The sequence below is a fragment of the Protomyctophum bolini genome, assembly GCF_963924005.1.
Source record: "Protomyctophum bolini genome assembly, chromosome: 6".
In the NCBI taxonomy this organism is placed as follows: Eukaryota; Metazoa; Chordata; class Actinopteri; order Myctophiformes; family Myctophidae; genus Protomyctophum; species Protomyctophum bolini.
Window position 1 is genome coordinate 9,952,780 of NC_137867.1, and position 27,565 is coordinate 9,980,344.

A 27,565-nucleotide genomic window follows, 5' to 3' on the forward strand; every position below is an offset into this window, starting at 1 on the left:
CTCCAATTTACATTTTCATTTATTATGAAATTCCACTAAAGGACAGTCCCTTTGAGTCGCCCTGGAATCCATTAGAATGGTGGAAATGGAACATTAACCAGCCAACGTGAGTTATAGAAATCCTTTATTTCGGCAATAAGTCCGTCGACCTCTGTTCTCACTCTCACACACTGAACCACGCCATTTAGCGGCGTTTTCTTTTTTCTTCCATTTGACTTTTTCCGGGGCTTCGGGTGTAACATTCTGGTAGTCGTTGGGGGTCGGGCCGAGCTTCGGGACGGTCCAGTTAGGGTATAGGGCTTTACATTTCGGGGAGCGCCATGGGACGACGTTCAGAGTACAAGCGGCTCAATGACTTCGACCAGTTTTATACAGATTGAACGTGTCGAGAGCTTCCGAAACGTGTGATTCTCTGCTCTAAACAAATCGTGCAAAGGAGGCCTGTTAGACCCCCCCCGCCACAGAGGCTGACTCACCAGCAGGCGAGTGCGTGCGTGTGTGTGTGTGTGTGTGTGTGTGTGGGGAATGGTACATCATGTTCTCAGCAAGCTCACACACTAATAGAACCGTAAATGTCAGCTTGTTCAGCATTCTCTCTCTTGCTCGCTCTATCTCGCACGCGCACGCACACACACACACACACACACACGCACACACACACACACACGCACACACACACACACACACACACACACACACACACACACACACACACACACACACTTTCATCTTTCTGTTCTGTCCCGTTAAAAACTACTACTTCACCATTCTATGTCACACAAAAGTAGCAAAAGAATAGCCGATCTACAAGCTCTTTTGAGCCTGTAGATGCTATTTTTGAATTGGAATCCTTTTCTTTTCTCCCCCCCTTAACACAATCGGTGCCGGGATTCCTTCAAAATAGGAAATCAGGGGGGGGGGGGGGGGTGCCGGAAAGACATTTGACCGCTTTTACTCTGAAACCCACGACCCGGAAACAATCCGCTATAAATAACTGCAGTGCTTTACGTTGCCATAGCTTACATCGCTATAGTGTTTTAATATAATACGATATATAATCCAAAAGGATTCCGAATATTCCCCCTCTCTCTCGCCCCCGGCCCGGTATCATTGAGGACGCGCCGCTAATAGGACGTGTGTGTACAGACGTCGGATGGACGCGTCGATTGGGACCCCCACACAGGACGTGCGTTTGAATTTCAAATTCAAATGCAATTGAGTTAATACTTATGATAACTTTATATGAACTCAAATACAAGCGGACCCACGGACTAGACTTCTGATTTGTGTGCTTGATAGAACAATCTAGAGACGTACAGTGTACACACATGTGGTATATACAGTACAGGGTTGTATAGGGTCTATATAGGTCCAGCTCACCATGGTCCGGGAGGCTTTTAAGGACTTGTCCCAGCAGCTGTGCGGCCTTGTTGTGTAACTATAACGGCTCATTGTTCCCCTCTGAAGCCGACGTGCCAGGCATTAACCCAACCCCTTTTGGGGTGTTTCAAGCATTCTGTTGTACTTTAGCTATTGGAAAATCACACCCGTTTGAACCGAGTGGAGCAACTCCCCTCCCTCTGTCTCTCTCTCTCTCTCTCTCTCTCTCTCATTAGCAGGCAACAGTGGCAGCACTGTCTCTCTCTGTTCCTGGCAAACAGCGCCCCCTACTGGTACTCATTATACTGGTGCTCATTAGTGAACACATATAGGTGGGGGTGAACGCCTTGGAGTGGTTGCACCACTCAAAAAGTAGCTCATATAGCGCCACCGAGTGGCGCGCTATATACGAGCTTGTGTAGGTCTGCTATTTTTGAAAAATCGTGAAAATATTTATTTCAGAAAACTGGAGGATTTAGAAGATTTTTTTTTCTTTTTTTTCTCGACGTCAGGCCTAAATGGGTTAATGAGCCATCTCTGGTTCTCTCTCTCTCTCTCTCTCTCTCTCTCTCTCTCTCAGTGCAGACGACTGAATGGCAGGGCCTTGTTCTGGTGTGTCCTCTAATTGATATGGGGAATAAAAGATGAGTGCGGTGGGCAGCACGTTGGAACACAGTGTGCTAGTCTAGGCTGAAAGGGCACAGAGTTTAACGCATTCTGACCTGAGATCAGATTCATACGAGGTTTCCACTGGACCCACACCCTGACCCATGGTCTGATTAACCCCATTCTGACCTGAGATCAGATTCATACGAGGTTTCCACTGGACCCACACCCTGACCCATGGTCTGATTAACCCCATTCTGACCTGAGATCAGATTCTAAAAATGTCAGTCGCTCTTCGATTTTTCAATAGCTAAAGCATAACATGATGCCGACACCAAAATGGGTTCCCGTTCAGAATGGGTTAAGTCCGTGCACTGACATGGGCAGGGACTGAGGCAGATTATTTTCGCCCATTTCTTCCCGGAATTTTAGGAATCATGTATGGCGAATTATGTCATGCTTTGGCAGATCAATCTATATAGGCAAGGCTGGGAGAGGATTTATTTGAAAGATTATTGGCATGCAGTGGTATAGTGGTGGGGAGGGGTAATTATGTATTGGCTGCTTTAGCAAATGTAAGCTGTTTAGCATTAGCATTTTTGGCAACTTCTGCACATTAGCAGAGAGTATTTTTAGCAGTGAGTGCCTGTTTGTTTTGTCTCCGTCCGGGTGGAAAACCCAATATGTCCAAAACGGTTACGTTTCACGGTTCAAATTCAAAGCATTAAAAGTTACAGATCAATACAGGCTCGAAAAGGTGTTGCTTCGCACTGCGTTTCGAGCATGTAGACATGCTACTTTTGATGTTGTTTTTGTGTGTGACGCTGTTGTATGATCAGGTAGGGTGTTAATTTACAAACTAGAAATATCACATATTCATATTTGTCATTGGCCTTGTGGTTATAGAGTATCCGCCCTGAGACTGAGAGGTCGGGTTCAACTTCAATCCCCGGCCCGGGGGTCATACCAAAGACTCTAAAAATGGGACCCAGTGCCAGTACTTGTACATCAAGCTGCCTCACGCTACAGAAACAGGCTCCTGTCCCCATGGGCCTCATGGCTCGGCAAAGGCTACTTATACTACTACATATTTGTCAGGTGAAATCTTTCCTGCTCTCCAGTTTGCTCATAACATTTAGGCGGTGTTATCAGGCGCTGTATCAGCTGCTGTGTTTATCACCATTTAACTATGTTATGCTTTAGCTATTGAAAAATAGCAGATCTACAAGCTCATAGCGCGCCACCGAGTGGCGCGCTACGAGCTTGTAGGTCTGCTATTTTTGAAAAATCGAAAGAACGACTGACATTTTTGGAATCCGATCTCAGGTCAGAATGGGTTAATCAGACCAGCGTGTGTCCAGTGGAAACCTCGTATGAATCTGATCTCAGGTCAGAATGGGTTATGTATGTCTATGGTTGCAGAGTGTGGTCTGGACATTGCAGACATCCTCCGTCCCGTATCATAGCTTAAAGGTAGAGTCAGTGATTTCACTTAATTCAAATATCACATATTTTTTTGTTTTGTTGTGATAATCCTCTCTACTATAGAGTGTGCTGACCATATAAGGAGTTCCTCCCTGTCCCCAGTTAACCCCTGGGGGGTCAAAAAACCTTAGGTTTTGTTTTTGACTCTCTATCCTGATTGGACGAAGGCTTAGGTCCCACAGCCAAAAACGAAACCTAAGGTTTTTTGAGTGAAATCACTTACTCTACCTTTAAGGGCACAAAGTTAACATTTGAGATGGAAAGATTCATGTCATGCTTATAGAGCTTTCGCAGTCCCGTCCCCCCCCGTCCCAGAGAGAGAGAGAGAGAGAGAGAGAGAGAGAGAGAGAGAGAGAGAGAGAGAGACCCGGAAAATAAATCCCCGTTCATTTTCCTCAGGCTTTTCAGAAAGTATTTATTTAAAGACGTTTACGCCGCGGACAAAGCCAACTCTTGTCGTGACAAAATCATGACAACAAACAAACATTTTCGGGCCAAACAAAGAATTAGAAAGTAGAAGAAAACGGGCAGGTTACAACACTTTTCTTTGTTGTTTTTCTTCTTTGTAATTATTTGTTTGGTCCAAAATATTGTGTGTGTTGTCATGGTTTGTCACGACAAGAGTTGGCTTCGTACGACGCTTAAAAGGTTAAATAAATACGTTTTGAAATGTCTATGGGAAAAATGCATTGGGAATTTGGGATTCATTTCCTGGGCCTGGCGTCGTCATGGAAAGGGGGCGGGACTGCGACGCTCTACAGTGGCCAAGAATAATTAGTGATCAATGACACTTTTGTTAACCCCTTGAACCCCAACATCCACATTCTAGAGGGGTAACATTTGCCAAAATCTTGTGAAGAGATATGGCGTATATAGATGAAGCACAGAGCCGACTCAATGTATGGCAACAATTTCACGATAAATTCAAATCCCTACGATGTGATCACTGTGAGGACACATCGTCTCTGTCCGGTGGAAAACGGCGTTATATCCAACGCCGTGACTTTTCGGGGATTCAAAAAGTCTCAAAAGTGTAACAAAACGCGTCACACTTCACGCTTGTCGATCGGCTATGCTTTTGACGCTTTCGAGCGACGCTGCTGCACAGTGTATAATTATGGTCCCAATCTTCCGCCGTAGTCTGAAAACCCACCTTTTCAGACTCCATCATGGCCCATAGCACTTACTCTACCCTAGATAGCACTTCTGTAGACTTAGATAGCATTTAAAACAGACTTATAGCATGTTATGTAGACAGCACTAGAATTGCATTGTATGTAGTCATAGCACGCCATAGTACATACGTATGTATAGCATAGTAGTATATATGTATAGTTTATACGTATAAGTTTGATAATATAGATATTCCACTGTTACTTTCTTAGCTTACGCATGTTTCATGATGAATGTTTTTATGTGATGTATTCCCATGCTTTTGTTCTTGCTTAATGTAAGTCGCTCTGGATTAAGAGCGTCTGCTAAATGCCTAAATTGTAAAAATTGTAAATTGTTATGGTCAAGCAGTGTGTTATTCATGAAAAAATAAAACGACACCACAAGAAGTCGAATATATATGGAGATGAGATAATATGCTCGACAGCAACGTTATATGCTGCAGTACGTGTATATACTGTACTGTGTGTATCTGTGTGTGCTGTGTACAGTACGAAGCCAAGTCATATAATGTAGAGGCTGCTTCAGACTGTGTGCGCGTGCGTGCGTCGGTTGAAGTTTCCAGATGGGTCTGACTGCGGGGCCAAACCTTTAGCTCATGTGCCAAAGCCTCTCTGCTCTCCAGTAAAGCCAGGCTGTGATTAAAGAGTTGCTCCATGATAATCAGGGCCCCCCCGAGGTCTCCTATCCCGTGTGACGATGACTGACTGACTGAGGAAAACACTCAATGCTGTACACATACTGTATACTGTAGAACCTTTTACTGTATAGAACCTGCTGTGCTTCTCAAAATGTTCCGCGCCGTCAAGGACCCCCCCCCCCCCCACCCCACCCAAAAAGTGATTTGTGGCTGCGGTGCTCAAAGATGGTCGGATCAGGATTCTGTGCCGGCGCCTCACCACGTTTTCCGTGGTGTTTTGAGTGCAGAGGGGGGGGGGGGGGGGGGGGGGGGCTGGGCACAGAACGCAACTATGTTGTGCGCATGCGTGGCACGGAAAGAGCTTTAGGATGCATAAATTAAAAAAACACACACACACCACTGCCCTGTGTTGTCGATAGTCGGAATAAACATTGAAGCACCCAGGAAGAAGTGGACTGAAAAAGAGTAGGAGGCAAACCCATAGAGTATTAAAAGGATAGAGACTAAACTAGCGCGAAGCTCCGCCCCCTCCGCTATTCATGTCAGTGGAAGTTGCTCAGTGGCGTTTTGAAGCACCCGGAAGGCTGCCGGAAGTACCGTCTATTTCTCTGATTCAGCATTTCACTTCCGCATTTGGACACCAAATTTTGGTGTCCAAATGCGGAAGTGCACCCAGAGTGCACCTGGGCTTTACATTGGGCGCTCGGTTGCACGGGGTTTCCTTGTCAAGAATCCACGGGTCCGCCTGCAGTCCTTCCTCTTACCACTAGGGCCCAGCGCTTCAACATTGGAGTGCATAGCTGGCCCCTTGGGCAAACCCAGTTCCTGTCTCTACACAGAAAAGGAGGGGGGGGGGGGGGTATACCCCAATACCATACAGTTATAAAGGATATAGCGGGGCGGACGGCCCTGCTATTCATTTCAATAGAAGTTGCTCAGTGGCGTTTTGAAGCACCTATATTTCCGCATTTGACCACCAAATACCACCATTTTTGACCACCAATAGTTGGAGAGTTGCTCGATGTTATAAACCCCAGTGGCGCGAGGTGTCCTCGTGCTAAAATCAAGGGGCCCCGCTTGCAGTTCCGGCTTTCACCACTACTGTATATACGTCTCGTAAGCTTCAACATTGGCAAGCCTTTCTGGGCGTTTGGGTGTTTGTGTTTTTGTTTCCCTTTTTGATTTTTTTTTACTGAATGGGTTCCCAGATTGGCCCTATAACCCTGCTCTGGTCTGGTCTGTCTGGCCGTGCATGTCTGTTTGGTGATATGTATAGGCCAATAGTCCACTTCACAAGTAGTCTGGAAACACAGACAGGGGCACAGGTCCAGGTTTGAACAGAGCCCAACTCACGTAGGTGCCACTTCCACCACGCTGTCAATGCCACCCTGTTCTTTCCCTCTCTATCTCTCTCTATCTCTCTCTCTCTCTCTCTCTCTCTCTGAATGTGACTACCAATGGATCCCACACTCGGACAGAAACGTCTTTTCTCCATATTTTAACTTTTTCATGTAATTTTCATCCTGAATCGTTCTCTCTCTCTCTCTCTCTCGTCGGTGTTTGTCTTCCGTCTAGGTTTTATATCGTTCACACACATACTGTCCTCGTCTCACTCAGGTGACTGTTTGCTCTTTGTTCATAAAGCATCAATCTTGTCATGATCCTACTGCATGAACTCACGTGGTTTCCGTGTCAGTTACAGATGTAGGTCTCACACACGCGCACACACACGTGCATTGGATAGACCTAAACTTAATACATGGGCGTACTTCTTCCATCACCGCGCGCACGCACGCACACGCACACACACACACACACACACACACGAGCGTGCGAGCGCACACGCACATCTGTCTTCCTCTCCTCTCCTCCATCCATCCCCGGCTGTGTTTTTTCCCTCAGAGTAAGCACATTCCTGCCCGTGGATCCAAAGGCTAGAGAGCCGGTCCTACCCACAGCTAACCCAATAGGCTGTTTGAATGACTGGTTCAGCATCCGCTGTGCAAGAACAAACTACACTTGCAACTTTCCATCCATTTGAATATAAAAAGATAGGTGTGTAATGCACATGCATGCACACGCACACACACACACACACACACACACACACACACACACACACACACACACACACACACACACACACACACACACCTTCATCGCCTAAACATGCAACAATCTCTCGATCAGTGGGTTCTCGACGTGGTGTTCCAGGGGGTCCCCGGCAGAAGTATATATAGTTAACCCATTCTGACCTGAGATCAGATTCTAAAAATGTCTTCTACATCCTGACAGTTTTCATTCTGACCTGAGATCAGATTTTTAAAAATGTCTTCTACGTCCTGACAGTTTTCATTCTGACCTCAATGTGTCACCTCAATGTTCCATTATATAGTTATTGGCTGTTGAATATAGCTTGTTTTCACGCAAAAAAACGCGGTCTGGGAAATCAAAGCAGAGAACAGTCTGTATAAATCAGACAAAACCATGGCTTGGATTCATCCATTTCCCGGGTGTACTCTTCTTCAGACGTCCTATATAGGATCACTCTCAGGCTGCGGAAGAGCGCCCTCTATTGTAAACACTGAAAACATCAAATGACACACGTGCGCCAATCGCGGAACTGCAATGCGCTGGATTGAAATGACGTACTGGCAAGTAAAGGAGCTGGGCATTCATTTATGAAAAACTATCACAGGGTTCAAACGTCGTCTCTGCCGGGTGGAGTAACTACTGTTACTTTTCAGGATTCAAATGAAAAATCACACCCGTGTGAACTGATTGGTTCTCTCGCTCTCTCTCTCTCTCTCTCTCTCTCATTAGCAGGCAATAGTGCAGCACTGTCTCTCTCTCTCTCTCTGTTTCTGGCACAACAGCGCCCCCTACTGGTACTCATACTGGTGCTCATTAACGTCACATATAGGTGAACCGACACATAGGTGAACGCGGACATTGCTGTTCCTTGGAGTGGTTGCGCCCACTCAAAAAAATAGAGAAAGTAGGAGATCTACAAGCTCAAAACGCGGCATGAACAAGCTTCTGTATACTTCTGATGCTTCCGTGTGACGCTGCAGTGTGAGCGAGTATAGGGGTGTTCATTTACCAAGGAGAAAAGAAAATAAGTTTATATGGAGATAGGAGGTTTCTGCCCCAGACATCCCCAAGATGGTGGAGGACCTTTGGTCCTCTGGGCCATTCAACTTCCAGTCACAGTGGACACAAGGGAGCCAGTGTTCTCTCTCTCTCTCTCTCTCTCTCTGTCTCTCTCTCTCCCTCCACTGGGTGTTTGAGCGCAGCCGCCCGGCTCCCAGTGGGAGAAGGTAAACCCATGATGACAGGCCTACCGAGACCCAACACAGCACACACACACACACACACACAGCCAGAGGTCACCAGCTGTCATAACACCACTCCAGAGACTTGTATTAGTTCATGCATGCAGTTGCACGTGCACACACACACACACACACACACACACACACACACACACACACACACACACACACACACACTGTAGTGCTTATATAGTGCCGAAGTGTCCTTCATGAGCAAGACCACGGAAACCACCTAAAGGCTCATTCATATAGTCTGGATTTTCGGTGGCGAGGTGACCACCGCTCCAGCTGAAATACCGTTGGGCGGTGGTGAGTAAAAACAGAGAGAAGGGCTGGGAGCGGTGGCGGTCGGATCAGTGACGTCATGTTGTAGTTCGGTGGTCACCTAACCACCAGGAAATCCTGACTATGAATGAGCCTTAACTGCTCCTGACGAGCAAGTTGGTACCTTGGATAGTTAAGGTGATATACGTAGGTGCAATGTTACACACACACACACACACACACACACACACACACACACACACACACACACACACACACACACACACACACACACACACACACACACACACACACACACACACACACACACACACACACACACACACACACACACCCACACACACACACACACACACACACACACACACACACACACAGCTGTCGAGAAGGGAACAGTGCCAGTACATTAGTTGACCTGTGTATAATAAGCGGACTCTTTTCCACAATTAAGATGGTGTTTCCTGGAATGCTCAAAACTTTCTAATATCCTTCAATTAGTGCAGCCATATGGTGGTGTAAGGAAATATATAACACACAGCTCACACAGACACCCATCTGATCTAATGCCGCTTTGGAAATACTCAATAGTGGGCTCGACAAGAACCCGGCTCGATAAGCCTGATCGATGAGGTGATGGCTATCGATACAAATTGACGAGCTCCATCCCTACATATATATAGGAATGTCCATGTAGGAGTTTTCCCCCCTGTGTAAAACGTATTGCTCTATACTTGCTCTAAACTACAATGGCTCACACAAAAGCATCAGGAGTATACGTAGCAGGTCCACAAGGTCCAAACTTGGCACGAATATATACTTACAGCCAGGGGTGCAACAGTTGTTCAGACTAATACTAACAGCCAGGGGTGCAACAGTTGTTCAGACTAATACTACAGTAACAGCCAGGGGTGCAACAGTTGTTCAGACTAATACTAACAGCCAGGGGTGCAACAGCTGTTCAGAATAATACTAACAGTCAGCGGTGCAACAGCTGTTCAGACTAATACCAACAGCCAGGGGTGCAACAGTTGTTCAGAATAATACTAACAGCCAGGGGTGCAACAGTTGTTCAGACTAATACCAACAGCCAGGGGTGCAACAGCTGTTCAGACTAATACTAACAGCCAGGGGTGCAACAGCTGTTCAGACTAATACCAACAGCCAGGGGTGCAACAGCTGTTCAGACTAATACTAACAGCCAGGGGTGCAACAGTTCAGACTGATCCATCCAAGTTTTTAATTATTATTTTTTTAAGAAAAAAAAGCATTTCAACACGTTCGATCGTCTATTTTCGCAATGTTAATGCGAGTATAAAACAGGTTTTAAAGGTTTAATCAGTCTATTGACTTAGCCGATTATATTTAAAAAAAAAAATCTGTTATGATGCGTTCACACTGGCAACTATCCTTTGCAACGGAAGATACAATGATGTACAGCCAACGTTTGTCGCTGCTGATGCAACACTGAGCGGGTTTCAACTTCAGATACAAAGATGTAAAGTGTAGTAGACACATAGGCACAATCTAATATTTCTATTATTCTTTTCAAAATGCTCACAACATGAATATTTCCCGTATCACCTATGTCTACATTCTACAACGGAAGCTGATGTGTCTTTTGTATCTACCAGTGTGAAAGCATCATTAGAATTGATATATATATATATATATATCGCTAAGACCATTGATATTTGTAGCTCTGCATGGTTTTCGTTGATATTGTGCTGCAGGGTTTCCATCTAAAACAAACAAAATAAAAGTGCCCAATGAAACAGAGACAGTGCATTATTAACCACTGGCAGGTTTACTGTATACACAGTACTATACACAGCATGTTCCCTGCAGTATGAATTACAACACTATATGATTACTGTAACTCTTTATCATAATAATACATGGACAAACACTGCAGTGTGTGTGTGTGTGTGTGGACTGCGTATAGTCGGGGGGGGGGGGGGGTTAAAGGAGGTCATGGAACCCGTATTTTGAAAGTCACGCCTAAACAGGAAACAGTAATTATGACGCCAGGCGTTCCGTCACGCGACACTGCAGCTTACCTTTGCCCTGCTTTAGTCCGGGAACCTAAGAGAGACATTTGCTGTCTTACCCAGGAGTCGGACCTACACTATAGTGAAAATAGCAGATCTATCTACAAGCTCTGAAGCCCCTCCTTCATCCTCTGACATCCAAAATATCGTGTTATTATGGATCCCACCGCAGCTCTATATAGGCAATCCCCGCTGTGATTGGCCACTAGCCAGTATAATAGTCGCAGTGATTGACAGTTCTCGTTTTTTGCAACTACTTACAGGTCTGAACCTAACCTAGTCCTAAATCACTCACGTCGACATGCGCCCCAACGTTGCAACAGGACATATCTTTATCACGCTGCTGTGACGAACGCTAAAAAAACCGCTTCGTTTCTGCGTCTCGAACCCGTTGGTGTGGGTTTGAGCCTGTGTGGGTCAAACGTCAGTGTGTCTCGACCTCAGATATATATATATAAACAACCGCGACAACCGATAAATCGACATGCCGATCAGATGTCCAAAATGTCCGTGCGTGTTCGACAGGTGTGCACGTCGTACGCCGTCATCGGCGCACCGACCACACGCCGAACAAACAGCCCCGTCCGTCTCTAATCGCGTGTTTATTCTTTTTTTTTCTCCCCCCCCCCCCCCCCCCCTTTCCTGGCCGCGTTCAAAGTGCAGTCAGCTCAGGCGACGAGCAAGAACAAAGCCATAAAAAAGGAACGACAACACATGGTTCACTTGTGCTCCGCGCTCTCTGCCTTGTTGACTATCAGAGGTACAGAACACTCTCTCCTACCTCCTCTATCAAAAGGACATCACGTCTGGGCAAACAGCACACACCTTTGCAGGTTCAACGAGGCCTGAGATAAGGGCCTTTTTAACTGACGTGCTCTTGGATCAGATTCAGGGCCCTATAGCTGCGGCGGGGCAACTGGAAAATCCACACAGCCGCCGCGACAGCCAAAATCGAGTTCAACATCGTCGGTGGTGCTGAGACCTTTTTTTATCTCCATATCTTTAAGCATCACCTGAATAACTGTCAATGACGTTCTGCAGAGCCATGCAAACCTGCAGAATGTCGAGTGCAGCGATGCTAATTGGCGTCATGCACGCGCGCACACACACACACACACACACACACACACACACACACACACACACACACACACACACACACACACAGAGACACACACGTGCGCGCCCACAAATTTTCTTGACATCAGAAGGTGTGCTATATATCTCGGCGCGGCTATGCTAAGTTTTACATGCGGGCCAGAAACGGTGAACATGTGTGAACAGTGCACACTGCGTGGCCTGCATATTATACTGCTTATCTCAGCAGCTGCGTCGTTAGTCACGGCTGTGAAAGGGAAAATGTTGACCGTCAGGACGCTCGACCGTCGACGATATCAGCCATCATGCCGGCGCACTTGTACACACACACACACGCACACACACACACACACACACACACACACGCACACACACACGCACACACGCACACACACACACGCACACACACACACACACACACACACACGGCAGAGAGTACTATCTGCGAGTCAATGTGGCTGCAAAGTCAGGCAGGCATGCAGAAAAAGCCTATATAAGACAGCCTTGTATATTCCTTGTATGGGTGTTTCATGTTTCATTGCACGATGCACTGCAAATGCGAAACATTTTGACAGCGTTTTATTAAGACTTAATAACACCTTCGGCATACATGCAACATGCCCAAAAGATATAGACACCGCAACGTGGTTGAGAGTGCTTGTATCACAGATACAATGAAACGCTTATACGGCGTGTCATTAGAGGCAAATAAACCTTCAGAAATGGCTATTTGACGTCTGTGCGACACGTATAAAACAACAGCCTCGATGTCATCTGCACACAAAAGTCAGAAGCATCAGTATAGTCACTCTGTGTGCAGTGGTGGAAAAAGTACTCTCTCTTTTTTTTTTAAGTAAAAGTATCAATATTGCAATATAGAAGTATAGTGTAAAGGTACTCAATATGTACGTAAAGTATACCAAAAGTACTCTGTATTATGTCACATTTCACAAGTTTCCAAATGCATAACATTTCTTAAAATCCCTTGAAAATAGCAGATCTAAAAGCTCACAATGCACGGCTTGTATACATCGTCTATTTTCAAATGGACAAAGCGTGTATATATATATATAGGCCTGAAGTGGTTTATGTATAGGCTATGTTTTGTAATAATAATCTACAACGTAGCTATAGTAACTAAAGTTTTCAACTACTTGTAGGGGAGTAAAAGTACAATATTTGTGTGTGTGTTATCTGAGATGTATAGTGGAGTAGAAGTAAAAGTACTGGAAATGGGAAATACTCAAGTAAAGCCAGAATGCCTCAGAATACCTCAGAAGACTGTCAGAGAGGCGGGGGCTGAAATCCCGCAAGAGGGCACTTTTGGACAAAATTGCAAAAATAGCTGATCTACAAGCTCACAGCGCGTCACGCTGCGACGCGCTGTGAGCTTGTAGATCTGCTATTTTGGAGATGTGGTGTATACGACGTGGATTTTCAACGCAAAATGCTGTGTTCAAGTTCAGGAGACTTCGGGGGGGGGGGGGGACGACGACGACGACGACGACAAAAAAGCAATTCTCCAGAATGCTGCCTATAATTCCAGGCATGGCATGGAAGGAACGGAGTGGCATTTGCATTTCTTTCACCGTGTATAGTAAAATGCTGCATTGGTGGTCTGGAAGGTGCAGTTGTTTCACAGACGGGTATAAAAGGGCATATGGGGCTTGAAGCCCCCTTTGATGTGTATGTGTGCACGTCCCTGCAGCCGCATGGCTGCGCGATACATGGGGCTGTTGAAGTGGAACAGGTAAGTCTTGACAGAACTGCAGATAAGAGCACGAACCTCTGTTCTTCTGTCCTTTGAAAAGCAGTCAAAGACCAGAACGAAAGACCGCCGGTATATAAATTCAGCTCACATTGGCTTTTTTACTTCTCCTTAAGAGTCTGGACACGCTGAGAGAAAGTCAATACTCTCTGATATACAGCCCTGTGAAACGCCACTAAACTCTGCCAAAATATTGTTTGCCAACGTGTGTGTGTGTGTGTGTGTGTGTGTGTGTGTGTGTGTGTGTGTGTGTGCCTGTATTGCTATACTTGTGAGGACCAAATGTCCGCAGAAGTATAATGGAATTTCAGAGACACAGACACAAGGACCATTTTCCTTGTCCTCAGAAGACAAATGGTTAGAGATACAAATGCTACATTTAGGTTTCATTTCTAAATAATTAGTCTGAAGAATATCATGTAGGCCTGATAGCCTGTCTGTCTGCCTATACCACCCACACACACACACACACACACACACACACACACACACCCACACACACACACACACACACACACACACACACACACACACAATAATGGGGGTCCTTGGCGTTTGAAGAATATGTCTTAATGGGTTAACGAGAAGCTGCAGTCTAATTAAAGCGCTCAGATGTTCCGTGTTCCGTAGCAGAGTGACTCATGCAGTGCCGACGCGCACTCGCCTGTTGTTCCTGAATCTGAGGCCAACACAAACCCACGAACCCACTCACCCAGGAAATGTATTCTTGGTCGCACAACGCGCTGCCGTGCAAAGCGTCTATTTTTCTCGGCTATTTGCAGTTCCGTGTGTGTGTGTGTGTGTGTGTGTGCGTGCGAGATTAACTCTTACTGCTCTGGTTCTTCTTCAACAGTATGTGTAAGCAGAACAATAAGGTCCTCGGCAGAGCACACACCGACCTCCCCCAAAACCACGGCCCCGCCGACTTACCATCGAGGCCTTTAGCGGCATGCTCTTATGTGTCACCTGTGTGCAGAGTTCACAGTAAACCGGCAGCGAAGCCTCGGTCGACAGACGACTGGGTATAGATAGTGACGTAAACAGAGTGCAAGTAGGACAATTTTGGTGCTTCCGAGTAATTAGGATATACCAGGTAAACGCCTGCACACCTCCTTGGCAAACATACATTTCAACCTCGATTCGGAGAGTTCTGTGTACTGTGTGAGGAGTGACGTCAAGCCTTCCGTCTGGACCGTGTGTTTCCGCCGTGAGGAGTCGCAAAACAACATACGCGGCATGCGTCGGCCCGGGGTAAACTCGTTGTCCACGCCGAGAACTATAACGTAATGCCAAGCTGCCTCCCTGCCGGACTCGCCTATATACCGGACGTCCCCCCGGGATGCACGAAGGGACTGCTTGGCCTCTCTAGTCATGTTCCACGTTCACAAGAATCGCCGGCTTTTTTGTGTAAAATGGTGATGCCCGGCGACTTTCCCTATACTCGCGGGACTCTTGGAGACGAGGATTTTTACTATATTCCATATCGGGGTTGCGACTCGTAACGTCTTCCGACACGGCAACTCGATCGCTTCAGCTCGCACTCTCGTATCTCGTGTCTCTCGTAGTTCCAAGTTCGCCTTTCAACTTTTTTTTCTCACGTGAATATATATATATATATATATATATATATATATATATATAAAACACCATGATTTGTATCCTCATTGGCTCTCAAAGACCCCCCCCCCCCCGGGGGGGTTGTTGAGGGGCGTTCCAGAGAGCCAAATGAATTAATAATATAGCATCGCAAACTGTCTCCTATATACCTTATACACATACTGTATAGGCTACGCATATCAACCCATTTTGTGGGGCGCCGGGAACGAACCCCTTTTGGTGATTTAAACATTATTGTAGGTCTGCATGCTATTTTTGAAAGAAAAAAAAAATCGTTAAAATGTACCTCAAATCTTTCAGAGAATTGTCATGATTTAGAAAACATTTTTTTTTTTTTTTTTTGACGTCAAGACCCCGAGGACGATTTTACAAATACCTTGTACTTTAAATCAATACTAGTTAACCAACACACTTCTAACCCAGACACACACACACACACGCACACACACACGCGCAGAAGTTCAGTGGTGGGGCCACACACCGCGCTATATAGTGGGCACAAACTGGCCGATGCCAGTCATGGGACTGGCACTAATGTGGGCTTTGCTTTGTCATTGGAGGGCCTCGACATCGCAGCACCAATCTAAGCCTGCTGGATTCCCACCAAATGGCCATGGATTAAGGCCCGCCCATGACACCGATGGACCCACGAGCGCTGTGGACTACGTGGGTGGGCCTGGGCGAGAGAGAGAGAGAGAGAGAGAGAGAGAGAGAGAGGGAGAACTGGACAGCAGTTGTAGTTCTATACGTAAAGTACCCGTATTTGGCCCACAGAACCCCTTCTGTGTGTGTGTGTGTGTGTGTGTGTGTGTGTGTGTGTGTGTGTGTGTGTGTGTGTTGCATAATTAGACTCAAGTGTTTCAAAGGCAGGTCAGGACTGGAATGACGGAGAGGTTTTTGGAGAGAGTTCGGCTGGGCAGGTAAAAATAGCCTTCATGGCAGCCGCGGGCCGCTGTGGAGGATTAGCTGTGTGGTGTAAACAACTGCTATGTGGGTCACACACACACACACACACACACACACACACACACACACACACACACACACAAACACAGGCCACCCTAACCCCCCCCCCATACTAAATGACAGTGTGGTTTTGGTGGGGACAATCCCGTTACATTACATTGTACAGCCAGTGTGTGTGTGTGTGTGTGTGTGTGTGTGTGTGTGTGTGTGTGTGTGTGCGTGTGTGTGTGCGTGTGTGTGTGTGTGTGTGTGTGTGTGTGTGTGTGTCTGTCATTCTCTGCTATATGTGAAACATAATACCAGGGGTTACGGAGCACACAAAGCATGCTCTGTGTGTAACTTTATATATCCTCAGCTCCAGAGCATTTTAGCTCAATGCAAACCTTTGCATTGTTCTCTGGGAGGGATGGCTGTGAGTGAGTGTGTCACACCTGCTGGGGGTCCTTCAGGGGTTTGTCAGGCCAATTAAGGACCCCTTCTTCAGCTGAGAGAGAGAGAGAGAGAGATGAAGACATTGTGGACCTTTGGCTAGACCTGTCGGACACACTGACCGTCGACAACGTCGTCGCTTATAGTCCCGACATGCGCGGCAGGTTAAAACCATAACGCGTGGCGAGTTAAAACTGTGCAGGTTATATATATAGGTTCAGGGTTGGGTTCATGGGTATAGGCGGGCGTCGGACTCATCACTAGTAGGACTGCGAGTATACGCCGGACCAAACGCATGCACCCGCTGTTGGTAAGGTGTGTGTGTGACTGTGGGTGTGTGTGCGTGTGCGCGCGCGTGCGCTACCTGTGCTGTTGACGCGTCCGCGGTAGATGTCGTCGTAGCACTTCCACTGCTGGGTGACCTGGTATGCGTGGATGAAGACCACCAGCACGCCCACCAGGCAGACGAGAGGGACCAGCACGGCCGTGCACAGAGCCGCGTAGATGTTGGGGATGAAACACCTGGAGAGAGGACGGACATGCAGACAGACAGACAGACAGACAGACAGACAGACAGACAGAGGGGGTTTTAGCTCTCTGAAGGACAACAATGCTGGTCAGTTATGGTTCTAGAGGTTGTCTGGGTATAGAGCAGCGGTTCCTAAACCAGTGCTCCCTATAACACCGCATGGCAACACGTTCGTATGGGTTGCATATTTATTTTGTTTCCTACATGTTCTTTTTTTTAATTATAATTACAATTTTGAATGGAAAACATGCAATGTCAATGGGTTACCCCCCCCCCCCCCCCCCCCCCCCCCTCCCCAGTAATTTCATGAAGAAAAGGAGAAAATAAGCTATATAGGAAACAAATGTTTAAGAAAACTAGTGAAAATAGCTGCTCTACAAGCTCACAATGTGGCGTGAAGGGACGCGTTTTGAGTTTGTATAGTTCTGCTATTTCCGTTAGTTCGGGTCCCTGCAGGGAGACATCAAAGGTTTTCATCATATTGTGATAAGGAATCTGGAATTCCCCACAAGATAAAACATGTCCATCTATGTACCTATACTATATCCACTATTGATACGATGTAAGGTTTGTGTTCTACGCGTGAGGTTGGTTGAAGGGTCGCGAGCAAGATCATCCACTTTGTCTCTCTCTCTCTCTCTCTCGTCACCCTCCAGTATATAAATGAAGTAAGAGGCCTTAACAACAGTAACCGTAAAAGAAAACAGTATAGTGAAGAGATTGCGGTTGAGAGAAAAAGAAAAAAAAGGGTTGAGAAACAGGAGGATAAAGTTGTTTCAACAAAACCCGAATGATGTAAGCCTGCTCCGCTCCGTGCTTCCAAAACGCTAAGCCGTGAGAGCGCATTGTGTGCGTGCAGCGTGTGTATGTGTGTGTGGGTGTGTGCGTGAGAGAGAGAGAGAGTGTGCGTGCGCGTGTGTGCGTCTGAGTGCGTGCGCGCGCGCATGTGCAACCGGGAAGGGGTTCAAAGAACGTATTACATGTATTTATAAGGCTATATTCCGGCTAAGACCTCGTTGCTCCAAATGTCCAATAACAGGATGATGCTAGCTGATACCCATGAGCCTTTCTTAAACCACTCGGCCTGCCAAAAGAAACAGCCTCTTTTCACTGCATTCTTCTTCTGCGGAGAGAATAATACAGTATGGCTGTATGTCTGCTGAACAACCAGGTCAGCCTGGGGGTTGCAGGGCAGGAAGGAGGAGTGAGGGGTCAATCTATAAGAACCCCCAAAGGCGCTTAGAAAAGGTTTTTTTCCTTCCGTTTATGCGAGAACAAACACACACGCGGGTGGGTGTGTTCTTGGTGGAGTGGTTACGGCTCATGTGACTATACCGTCTGCTGAGTGTTACGTTTTAAACAATTTCAAACACAAAGTGTTTTTTACATGGGAGTCATTAGGATAATATGGTTTAAAAAAATGGCAAAGTAGCCTATTGTAACGGCATAAAATGGTTGACGTTCTCACAAGTGTACTATACATACAAACACGTGCGTGTGTATACTGTTATACTGTGCACTTGTAGATCTGCTATATTTTCCATTTGAATCCTGAAAAGCAACAGTTTTGGACATACGAGGTTTCCACTCGATAAAGACCACATCCGATTACAACCCTGCATAGATTTTGAAACTCTCAGCCACAAACCCTGACCTCATATACAGGATTTATAGGTTGTTAAATGTTTAAAAAAAAAAACAATCGATAATTATATATTCTTTTTCTCTCAAGATTTACAGGAGATCTGCTATACCTGCGCTATGTGACACGTCCGTGCTTGGTCAAAGTACAGCATAGCATAGGGCTTAGTGTAAGTGGTTGAGAACGCGCCCATATCCACTTACACACGTTTGGCACATGCCAGGAACATACTGTATCCACACAGCCTCGGACAAACACACACACACACACACACACACACACACACACACACACACACACACACACACAGGCTACTTGTGAGGACATCAGCATTTTAGGAATGTCGGTTTAATGAATGTCATATTTGTTGGCCATAAGCCTAAAGCCGGACAATAGTAGATCTACAAGCTCGACCGTGTAGTTCGGCAATGTTTCGGTGAGCGACACACCTGGCATACATCTTTAAAACAAACTTATATTGCCTAAGCCTAACACTAAACCCCACCTGAATATGTGAGTGGTGCAACCACTCCAAGGAACAGCAATGTCCGTGTCCATGTGTTGTTCACCTATGTGTACGCCATAGGTGAACGTTAAATATGTGACGGTAAAACTCAATGTCTGCCAAGGACTTAATTAACCTCCCACAGCGCCAACAACGCCATTAAAGCCTTTTTAAAACGTGTATAAGGTTGGTTTAGAAACGGGCAGTCAGGGCCTTTTTGCCCCCCTAGTGGCGATGGAAGAGTTCCAGTATGACTATTAGTACCAGTAGGGGCGCTGTTGTGCCAGAAACAGAGAGAGAGAGAGAGTGATCATAGTCTGGCAATAGAGAAGGGCAGACACAGACAGACCTGGCTGCCCAGAGAGGAGAGGCTGTGCTGTCACTGTGATGACGGAGCTATAGAGACAGAGTTACACTTTTTAACACAATGTAAAAACTACACAAATATTAGAGAGGAGTTCTTCCCAAAATTTGAAACAAATTTCCCAGAATTCAGAAGTATGACAGAAAGGGAAAGATTACCAGTCCTTCTGGGGGAACAGAAAGAATGTGCAGTTTTGGCTGCAAAATATGTCAATTCCTGTCACAAGAAAAGGGACAACCAGTAGGACACACATACAGTCATACAGTATGCCATGTTCTATTTTCTGCACCACCTGCTTTATTTTATATTATTTTAATTTATTTTTTCATGTCATTGATATTATGTTGTATGTTATGTTGTTGTTTGTAATATCTGTGATTGTGCTTTGGCAACACTTGTAAAACGTCATGCCAATAAAGCCTGTTGAATTGAATTGAATTGAGTGCTGCACTGTTGCCTGCTAATGTGAGAGAGAGAGAGAGGGGGGGGGGGGAGTTGCTAACCTGACGCTGCCAGATCCAAGAAGCTTGCTACACACATTTGTTTCACAGCTTATTGGGGATCTGGGATCTCGGGAGCCAATTCGATGACGGGGGGGGTTGTTCCTTTTTTTCAAGATACTTGGTAGATGATTGGATGGGACCGTCTGTCTATCACCGTGTGGGCGTGCAGACACGACCAATCATATTGACGTGTCTACGTGACGTATGGTACTGTAGGTGCGACAGCAGGAAGTAAACAAGTAGTCCAGTATTTCACCAGAACAACTGTAGTTGCTAAAAAGGTTACACTGGAGGTCGGAGATTTCTGTCGTTTTCTCAGATGGATGCTGTCTTGGGGAACATGGTTACTCAATGCCGCCCCCATCTGGCAGAGTCAGGTTATAGGGAGTTGCACCACTCAGTTCACACGGGTGTGATTTTTTTTCCAATTGTAAAGCTATCTTTAAACATTGTTTTAACCACGCGCGCACGCACACGCACACGCGCACACACACACACACACACACACACACACACACACACACACACACACACACACACACACACGCACACACACACACACACACCCCGTGCCTATATGGCTGTGACTGACATCACTCACTGCTCTACTATTAGTGAGTTAGCCATGTTGTATAGTGCTGTGTGAATGGACAGGACATCACTACATTGTTTCGGTCAGGCAGAAACCCATTATCTCCATATTCTAACTTTTCGGTGTTTGTTTTGTTTTGTGTGAATGAAAACACCCCCCCGTCATTACAGCGTCACACAGAAGCTTCAAAGGTATAGCGGGGCACGCAAGCTTGAAACACGGAGTGTGCGAAGAGACACATGTTGAGCTTGTGGATCACACTTAATGTTTCGTGTATAAAGCACTTTGAAAGGACGCCATGTTGTTGTTGTTCGATTGAGCCTTCCCGTTCCCATCTTCCTCCACCATTTGTTTTCTCCATGAAGGTCCATCATTAGACAAAACTGAGCGGTGTGTGTGTGTGTGTGTGTGTGTGTGTGTGTGTGTGTGTGTGTGTGTATGCATGTGTGGGAAAATCAACATCCTGACATGCAATCTCGGTTTCAGCCAAACACCGTCACACACAACAACAACAACTCATGTGACTGTATTCCTTTTTCACAAGCCGGGGTTTGGCACACTGCTGCCAGCCAATGCGGACGTGAACCCCCCCCCCCCCTCCCCGCGCCATCGGTTCACATTTCAGGAATAATTGGTTGTGCCGCTAGCCAAAATAAAATGTGCGGTATGACAAATAAAGGGATTGCATCATGTCGGTGTGTGGGCCCCGGCCGGTGGGGGGGGGGGAGCGTATACACACGTGGTATAATGTGGGTATTTGTCCCGCTGTGGCCTTGAGGAGTGGAGGCCAAGTTAAGGATCCCAGGTGAGGAAATGATATAGGCCAAACAAACCCCATAGGGATTCCCGCAGTGGGACTGAGACAACATTACACCTGATGTACAGTATTATGCTCTTATGTTGCACAGTAGCTGGTTCTTTCACGTTAACGAAAACCCCCTGCATTGCAATATATTTGTCCGCTGGACCCGGAAAGTGGCCCCGACCGTTTCTGAATAGCCCGACATTTAAATGGATAAAGCAGGTTAAAATGATCCATGATGCTATACTATTAACTCGTTTTGGGCAATTATACCCTGCAGTTTCTGTGGGCTTGTATAGGTCGTCTGTTCTCGGCGCACGGCGGAGTATAGATCAGGCATTCCAAAGATGTTCCCCCGTTTAGACGTGCAGGTTTGTCTTCTGTGACTATATAGGAATAGAGGGATTCTGACTCGCAGATGAGGCATGGGGACATTCCTGACGTTCAAGGACGGGGTTTTTCTTTAGAGAAGGGAATTCCATGGGCATCATTCTGGCTCTGGGACATTGGTTTGAATCTGGTGACACGATTTGATTCTGGTTACATATGATTTGAATCTGGTGACATATGATTTGAATCTGGTGACATATGATTTGAATCTGGTGACATATGATTTGAATCTGGTGACATGATTTGAATCTGGTGACATGATTTGAATCTGGTGACGTATGATTTGAATCTGGTGACATGCTTTGAATCTGGTGACATGATTTGAATCTGGTGACATGATTTGAATCTGGTGACATGATTTGAATCATGGTTACATATGATTTGAATCTGGTGACATGCTTTGAATCTGGTGACATGATTTGAATCTGGTGACATGATTTGAATCTGGTGACATGATTTGAATCATGGTGACATGGGTTTGAATGTAATAGCCTGGAAACCAGACAGTTCAGCCAGAATCCGCTCCTCTGTTTGAATTACAAACCGAGTTGTGGGTGACCAATCAGGGCCCACTATTCAAAGTGGGGCAGGTTAATCACCTTTTTTTGGAACAATGACGTGCGGTACACAACTCATATCTGCCCTGTGCAATTTGTGATTACGAGGCCGAAAAGGCAAAGAGAAATTCAAACTGTAACGTTTGCAATGTCTAATTCCAAATACAAAGAAATCGTTAACAGCAATCATCTGCGTAATTTGTGTAATGGCGACAGCCCTGTGTAGTGTGAACCTGTATTACCCACAGGTGTTGAGAATCAGTGATTTACACACTATAAGCCCTCTATGGGCGAGGCCAGTACGGAACAACATGGCGTCAGGTGTCAGCCTCTATGCTAAACGATGTGCTATTATTTTGACACGCTGACCTCAGTTGCATAATGCCCTGCGTTATGAGTAAACAGACTCGTTGTTTGACACCATGGTAAATATTGCACAGTTGGGTTCTGTTTGTCTTGATTGCAGTGTGTGTGTGTGTGTGTGTGTGTGTGTGTGTGTGTGTGTGACTGTGTGTGTGTGTGTGTGTGTGTGTGTGTGTGTGTGTGTGTGTGCGGGACATTTGACACTTATAGCACTGCTGCCAAGAGACAGACCAGCTCTCCCTGCGAAACCACCATGCAAGTCAGCAAGCAGAAAGATGACACACACGCGCGCGCGCACACACACACACACACACACAGAGACACACACACACACACACACACACACACACACACACACACACACACACACACACACACACACACACACACACACCAAGGAAGCCAGCCAAGACTCTGTAAATGGTGCATTTATATACTGTGCGCGCTTTACATATATTGTGCATTACATTCACCCATTCACACACCAATGGCGGGCGAAACCATGCAAGGCACCAACTTGTATATCGGGACACAAACTCTGGGGGAACCCGGGATTGAACTGGGAACCTCACGGCTGCTCTACCGGCCACTCTACCCATGAGCGACTCCCGCATACGGTAGCTTAAAAATGGACTCATAACAAGGGTAAACGATTTTGCAGTGTGTTTTTAAAAAAAAGCAGACCTACAAGCTAAAAGTTAAAAATAAACTCCCGTCTTTGCCGCGGAGCTGGAGACGAGACCTTCATGTAATGACGACGAAACCGGACAATCAACACATGCTGTGGGCTGCTGCTAGGGCTTCTGGGAAATTGAGGCCAATGCAAAATGAACGGGGTGTACAACGCCTCATGGAGGCGGGTCTCGTGGCGCACCAAGATGGCGGGTGGTGCGATCGTTCATAACAAACGGACCTTTTTTTCGCCGGATTTTCAGGGATCAAAAGCCGTAATACTTCAGCGTATATATATATATACCGGTATGCTCTAAAGGTAATAAAACTATCTCGGCAGCGTGGAATATTTGATTAAAATGCGTGATTCGCAGTAGAACTGTTAAGGTACAGGAGAGCAGGAACCCCTCACCCCGCCCACGAAATCTCTCAATACACCCTCATTTATTTCTTCTGGACATTTTAAACTGAACGACACGGGTCCTGAACTCAAGGGAGCAGGAGCGCATGCAGAAAGATGAACGTGCATGTGTCAAAATGTTATACCCGTGGAATACCATTTGTTTGTACCGCTCATAAATTAGTGGTACAAATGTAGTTTTTAATTATTATTATTATTATTTCAAAACATTTTCAAAAAAACTTTTTTTTTTTTGGGGGGAGGGCCAACATCCACACGTTTAGCTGCGTTGCACATTCCACCAATGGCTGGTACACGTGGGAGGAGGTACAGATTGGTGCCAAGCTGTACCTCGTTGTAGATAGATGAAGACCGATTCAAGGCGTTTCTGCTTTCTTCTGTGTACTTCTATTGTATTATTGCTATAGGCACGCAACGATTCACTCAACTCACGGTATACGATCCGTATCACCATGTGATTTTTCACGATATTAAAAGAAAAGAAAAAAGAAAGAAATACCGTTTTTTTTTAATTGTGTATATTTTACCTTCCCCCATTTTCATTTAACTACATTGCAAAAGAAGTATAGCATTACTTTTGACAGTGCAGAAACATAATTGCCTTCCTTGATGAGCATCAACGACCATCATCACCTGGACGGACCAGACAGACAGACAGACAGACAGACAGAGAGACAGAGAGACAGAGAGAAAGAGATAGAGAGAGAGAGAGAGAGAGAGAGAGAGAGAGAGAGAGAGAGAGAGAGAGAGAGAGAGAGAGAGAGAGAGAGAGAGAGAGAGAGAGAGAGAGAGAGAGAGAGAGAGAGAGAGAGAGAGAGAGACAGAGGAGAGACAGAGACAGAGACAGAGACAGAGACAGAGACAGAGAGATAGAGAGAGAGAGAGAGAGAGAGAGACAGAGGAGAGACAGAGACAGAGACAGAGACAGAGACAGAGACAGAGACAGAGACAGAGAGAGAGAGAGAGAGAGAGAGAGAGAGAGAGAGAGCTCTCTCAGAGGGAGGGCTCCTGCCCTCAAGGGGTAAAGTTAGCTTCCCAGGAAAGTGAACACAACACTGTGTGTGTCCTTGACTGTCATGCATGTGTACACACACACACACACACACACACACACACACACACACATGCATGGACACATGCACGCACACACGCGTGTACAGTATGCACGCACGCACGTGTGTGGAAAGCACACATGGATAAGAGGCACACCCTATAGCGGTTTAATTTTAGAAGGAATGCGAAAAGCATAAATTAAATGAATCTGAGCTATAGTACGTATGTTGCCCTTCAGGTTGATCTGACTCTGAGATTAGCTCAGTAGACACCTCTGTAGCTCCATACTGTATATACCTCCATGCTGTGCCTCCATACTGTACACCTCCATGCTGTACCTCCATACTCAAGATGTTTGTGTTTTTTTCGTACATTAACGGCCCTACTTGATCATACCCCGCAGCTGCGTTTGAATTTGAATCCGTAAAGGTAACAGTTTAGGGCAGTGGTTCCCAAAGTGGGGTCCGGGGACCCCCAGGGGTCCTTGAGGAAGTTCCAGGGGGGTCCCCAGATAAATGATAGTTAGGAACCAAATGGACCCTTGTGGGTCTGTACACTCTCAGAGTTAAATTAGCTTTGATCTGACATTGTAAATTGGGGTCCAAGAGATAGAAATCCCATTAAATTGAGGTCTGTCCGTATCCTAACGCATGTCAAACAAAGTCCTTGAAATGAAAATGGTTGAAAATCACCGCTAGAACCATAGAATTCTTCTCTTATGGGGGTCCCTGGCGTATCTTTTCAAATGGGGGTCCGCGGGGAAATTAAGTGTTCATTTGGGGGTTTGGGAACCACTGGTTTAGGACATAATGACATCATTGGGTCCACCAAACCAAATTCCTAAACATGTTTCTGATGATCGTATGTCATCATATCAGTGGAAAGTCTGGAAACCTTTTAAACAAAGCTTAAAACAGCTCGCATTTCAATACATAAAATAAAAAAACCATACTGAACAGCTATGAAATCAATGTCCCAGTTTGCAGTTTTAGTGTACAACATGTCCAGTACAAAAAGAAAACTGCTGACTAGAACAAGTCAACTCTAAGTCACAGCTAGACAACAACAAGAGAATAAGGCCCGTTGCCAAAACAAAGTTTTAGTTTTCACAGTGATGGATACTAGACCCACGCACACACACCCCTAACGCTGTATACAATGTGTGCAAACCTTCAGGTTTATCTATAAATAGCTCAGCGTCTGTTACTTGAACCAGTGTGCGCGCGGTCTGCCCTCTTTCTCGTTGCACGCACGCACGCAAGTAACGCACGCACGCACGCATTCATTGAGTCGGTCGGACCAGCCTGCCAGTGTGTGTGCGCGTGCATGTGTGCAGTGCAGTGCATGCGTGCGTTTTTTTGCAGTGACTTGACTTTACAGCTGTGTTTCTGTTGACTCGGCGTGCTATACAGGTCGTATATAGATGCTGTTTACTTTGCCTTTTAAGAAAGAAAGGCTGAAGTCATTGAAGGGGAGACCGGCTCAGACTGGTTCAAAGAGAGAGAGAGAGAGAGAGAATACACCGGAGCAAATAGCAAAATGTCAAAGAACTATGTCAGTGTGTGTGTGTGTGTGTGTGTGTGTGTGTGTGTGTGTGTGTGTGTGTGTGTGTGTGTGTGTGTTTCTATGCAGCACAATCCTCAGTGTTCGTTTAACTCTGAGGGGGTCCAAAGTGGATCCCTACAGGACCATTTTGGAGATGTCTGAAATGTCCATGTTATGGAATGCAATCAGAATGCAGGTGCAGCAGGAGCATAATATGGTCGCGGTAGTAACGTCTCTCTCTACTTGATCACACTATACACTGTCGCACAAAAGCAAAAATGAGCACGATCAAGCTCGGAACGCTTAATTGTAGCTCTGCTACTATACATTTTGAATACTGAAAACAGTAACGGTTTTGGACATATGCGACCCCTTCCAGTATTTTCACCCACAAGTCGGCTCTAATGAAACTACACAATAGACCAAAATACTTTTTTTTTTTTTTTTTTTTTTGGTTTTCATTTTTAGCCACATTAACACAGTCGGAATGTTAAAGAATGTTTTTATTCCATCAGAAAGTCGTCGTAATTACATTGCAAAAATGTCTCTGTAATTAAAGATTATTTGCGTATTTTGGGGGGTGTGAACATTCCTGCGCGTGTTTACATAGGGTCGTTTGGATTGGCCGTAGCTATCTTTGTTCTCCAGCTCAAGCCGCACAGATTAGTTGCAGTGTTTCTGTGACACAATATTAAACACAACGACATCATTATTGTTAACTACATAATGCTGTTGGATCTTGTAATGAGAGCATAGATTAAGTGATTACCCGTCGTTGTCCACAGCTGTGCGAGATT

At 45.8% G+C, this 27,565-nt stretch overlaps 1 protein-coding gene across 1 annotated transcript in view; it reads right to left on the reverse strand.

Moving 5' to 3' along the window:
- adgrv1 (adhesion G protein-coupled receptor V1) overlaps positions 1-27,565 on the reverse strand; it is a 306,098-nt gene that overhangs the window by 30,174 nt on the left and 248,359 nt on the right. Inside the window, 1 exon segment of the mRNA XM_080765672.1 lies at positions 17,195-17,352. Within this exon segment, the coding sequence (XP_080621798.1) occupies positions 17,195-17,352 (158 nt within the window).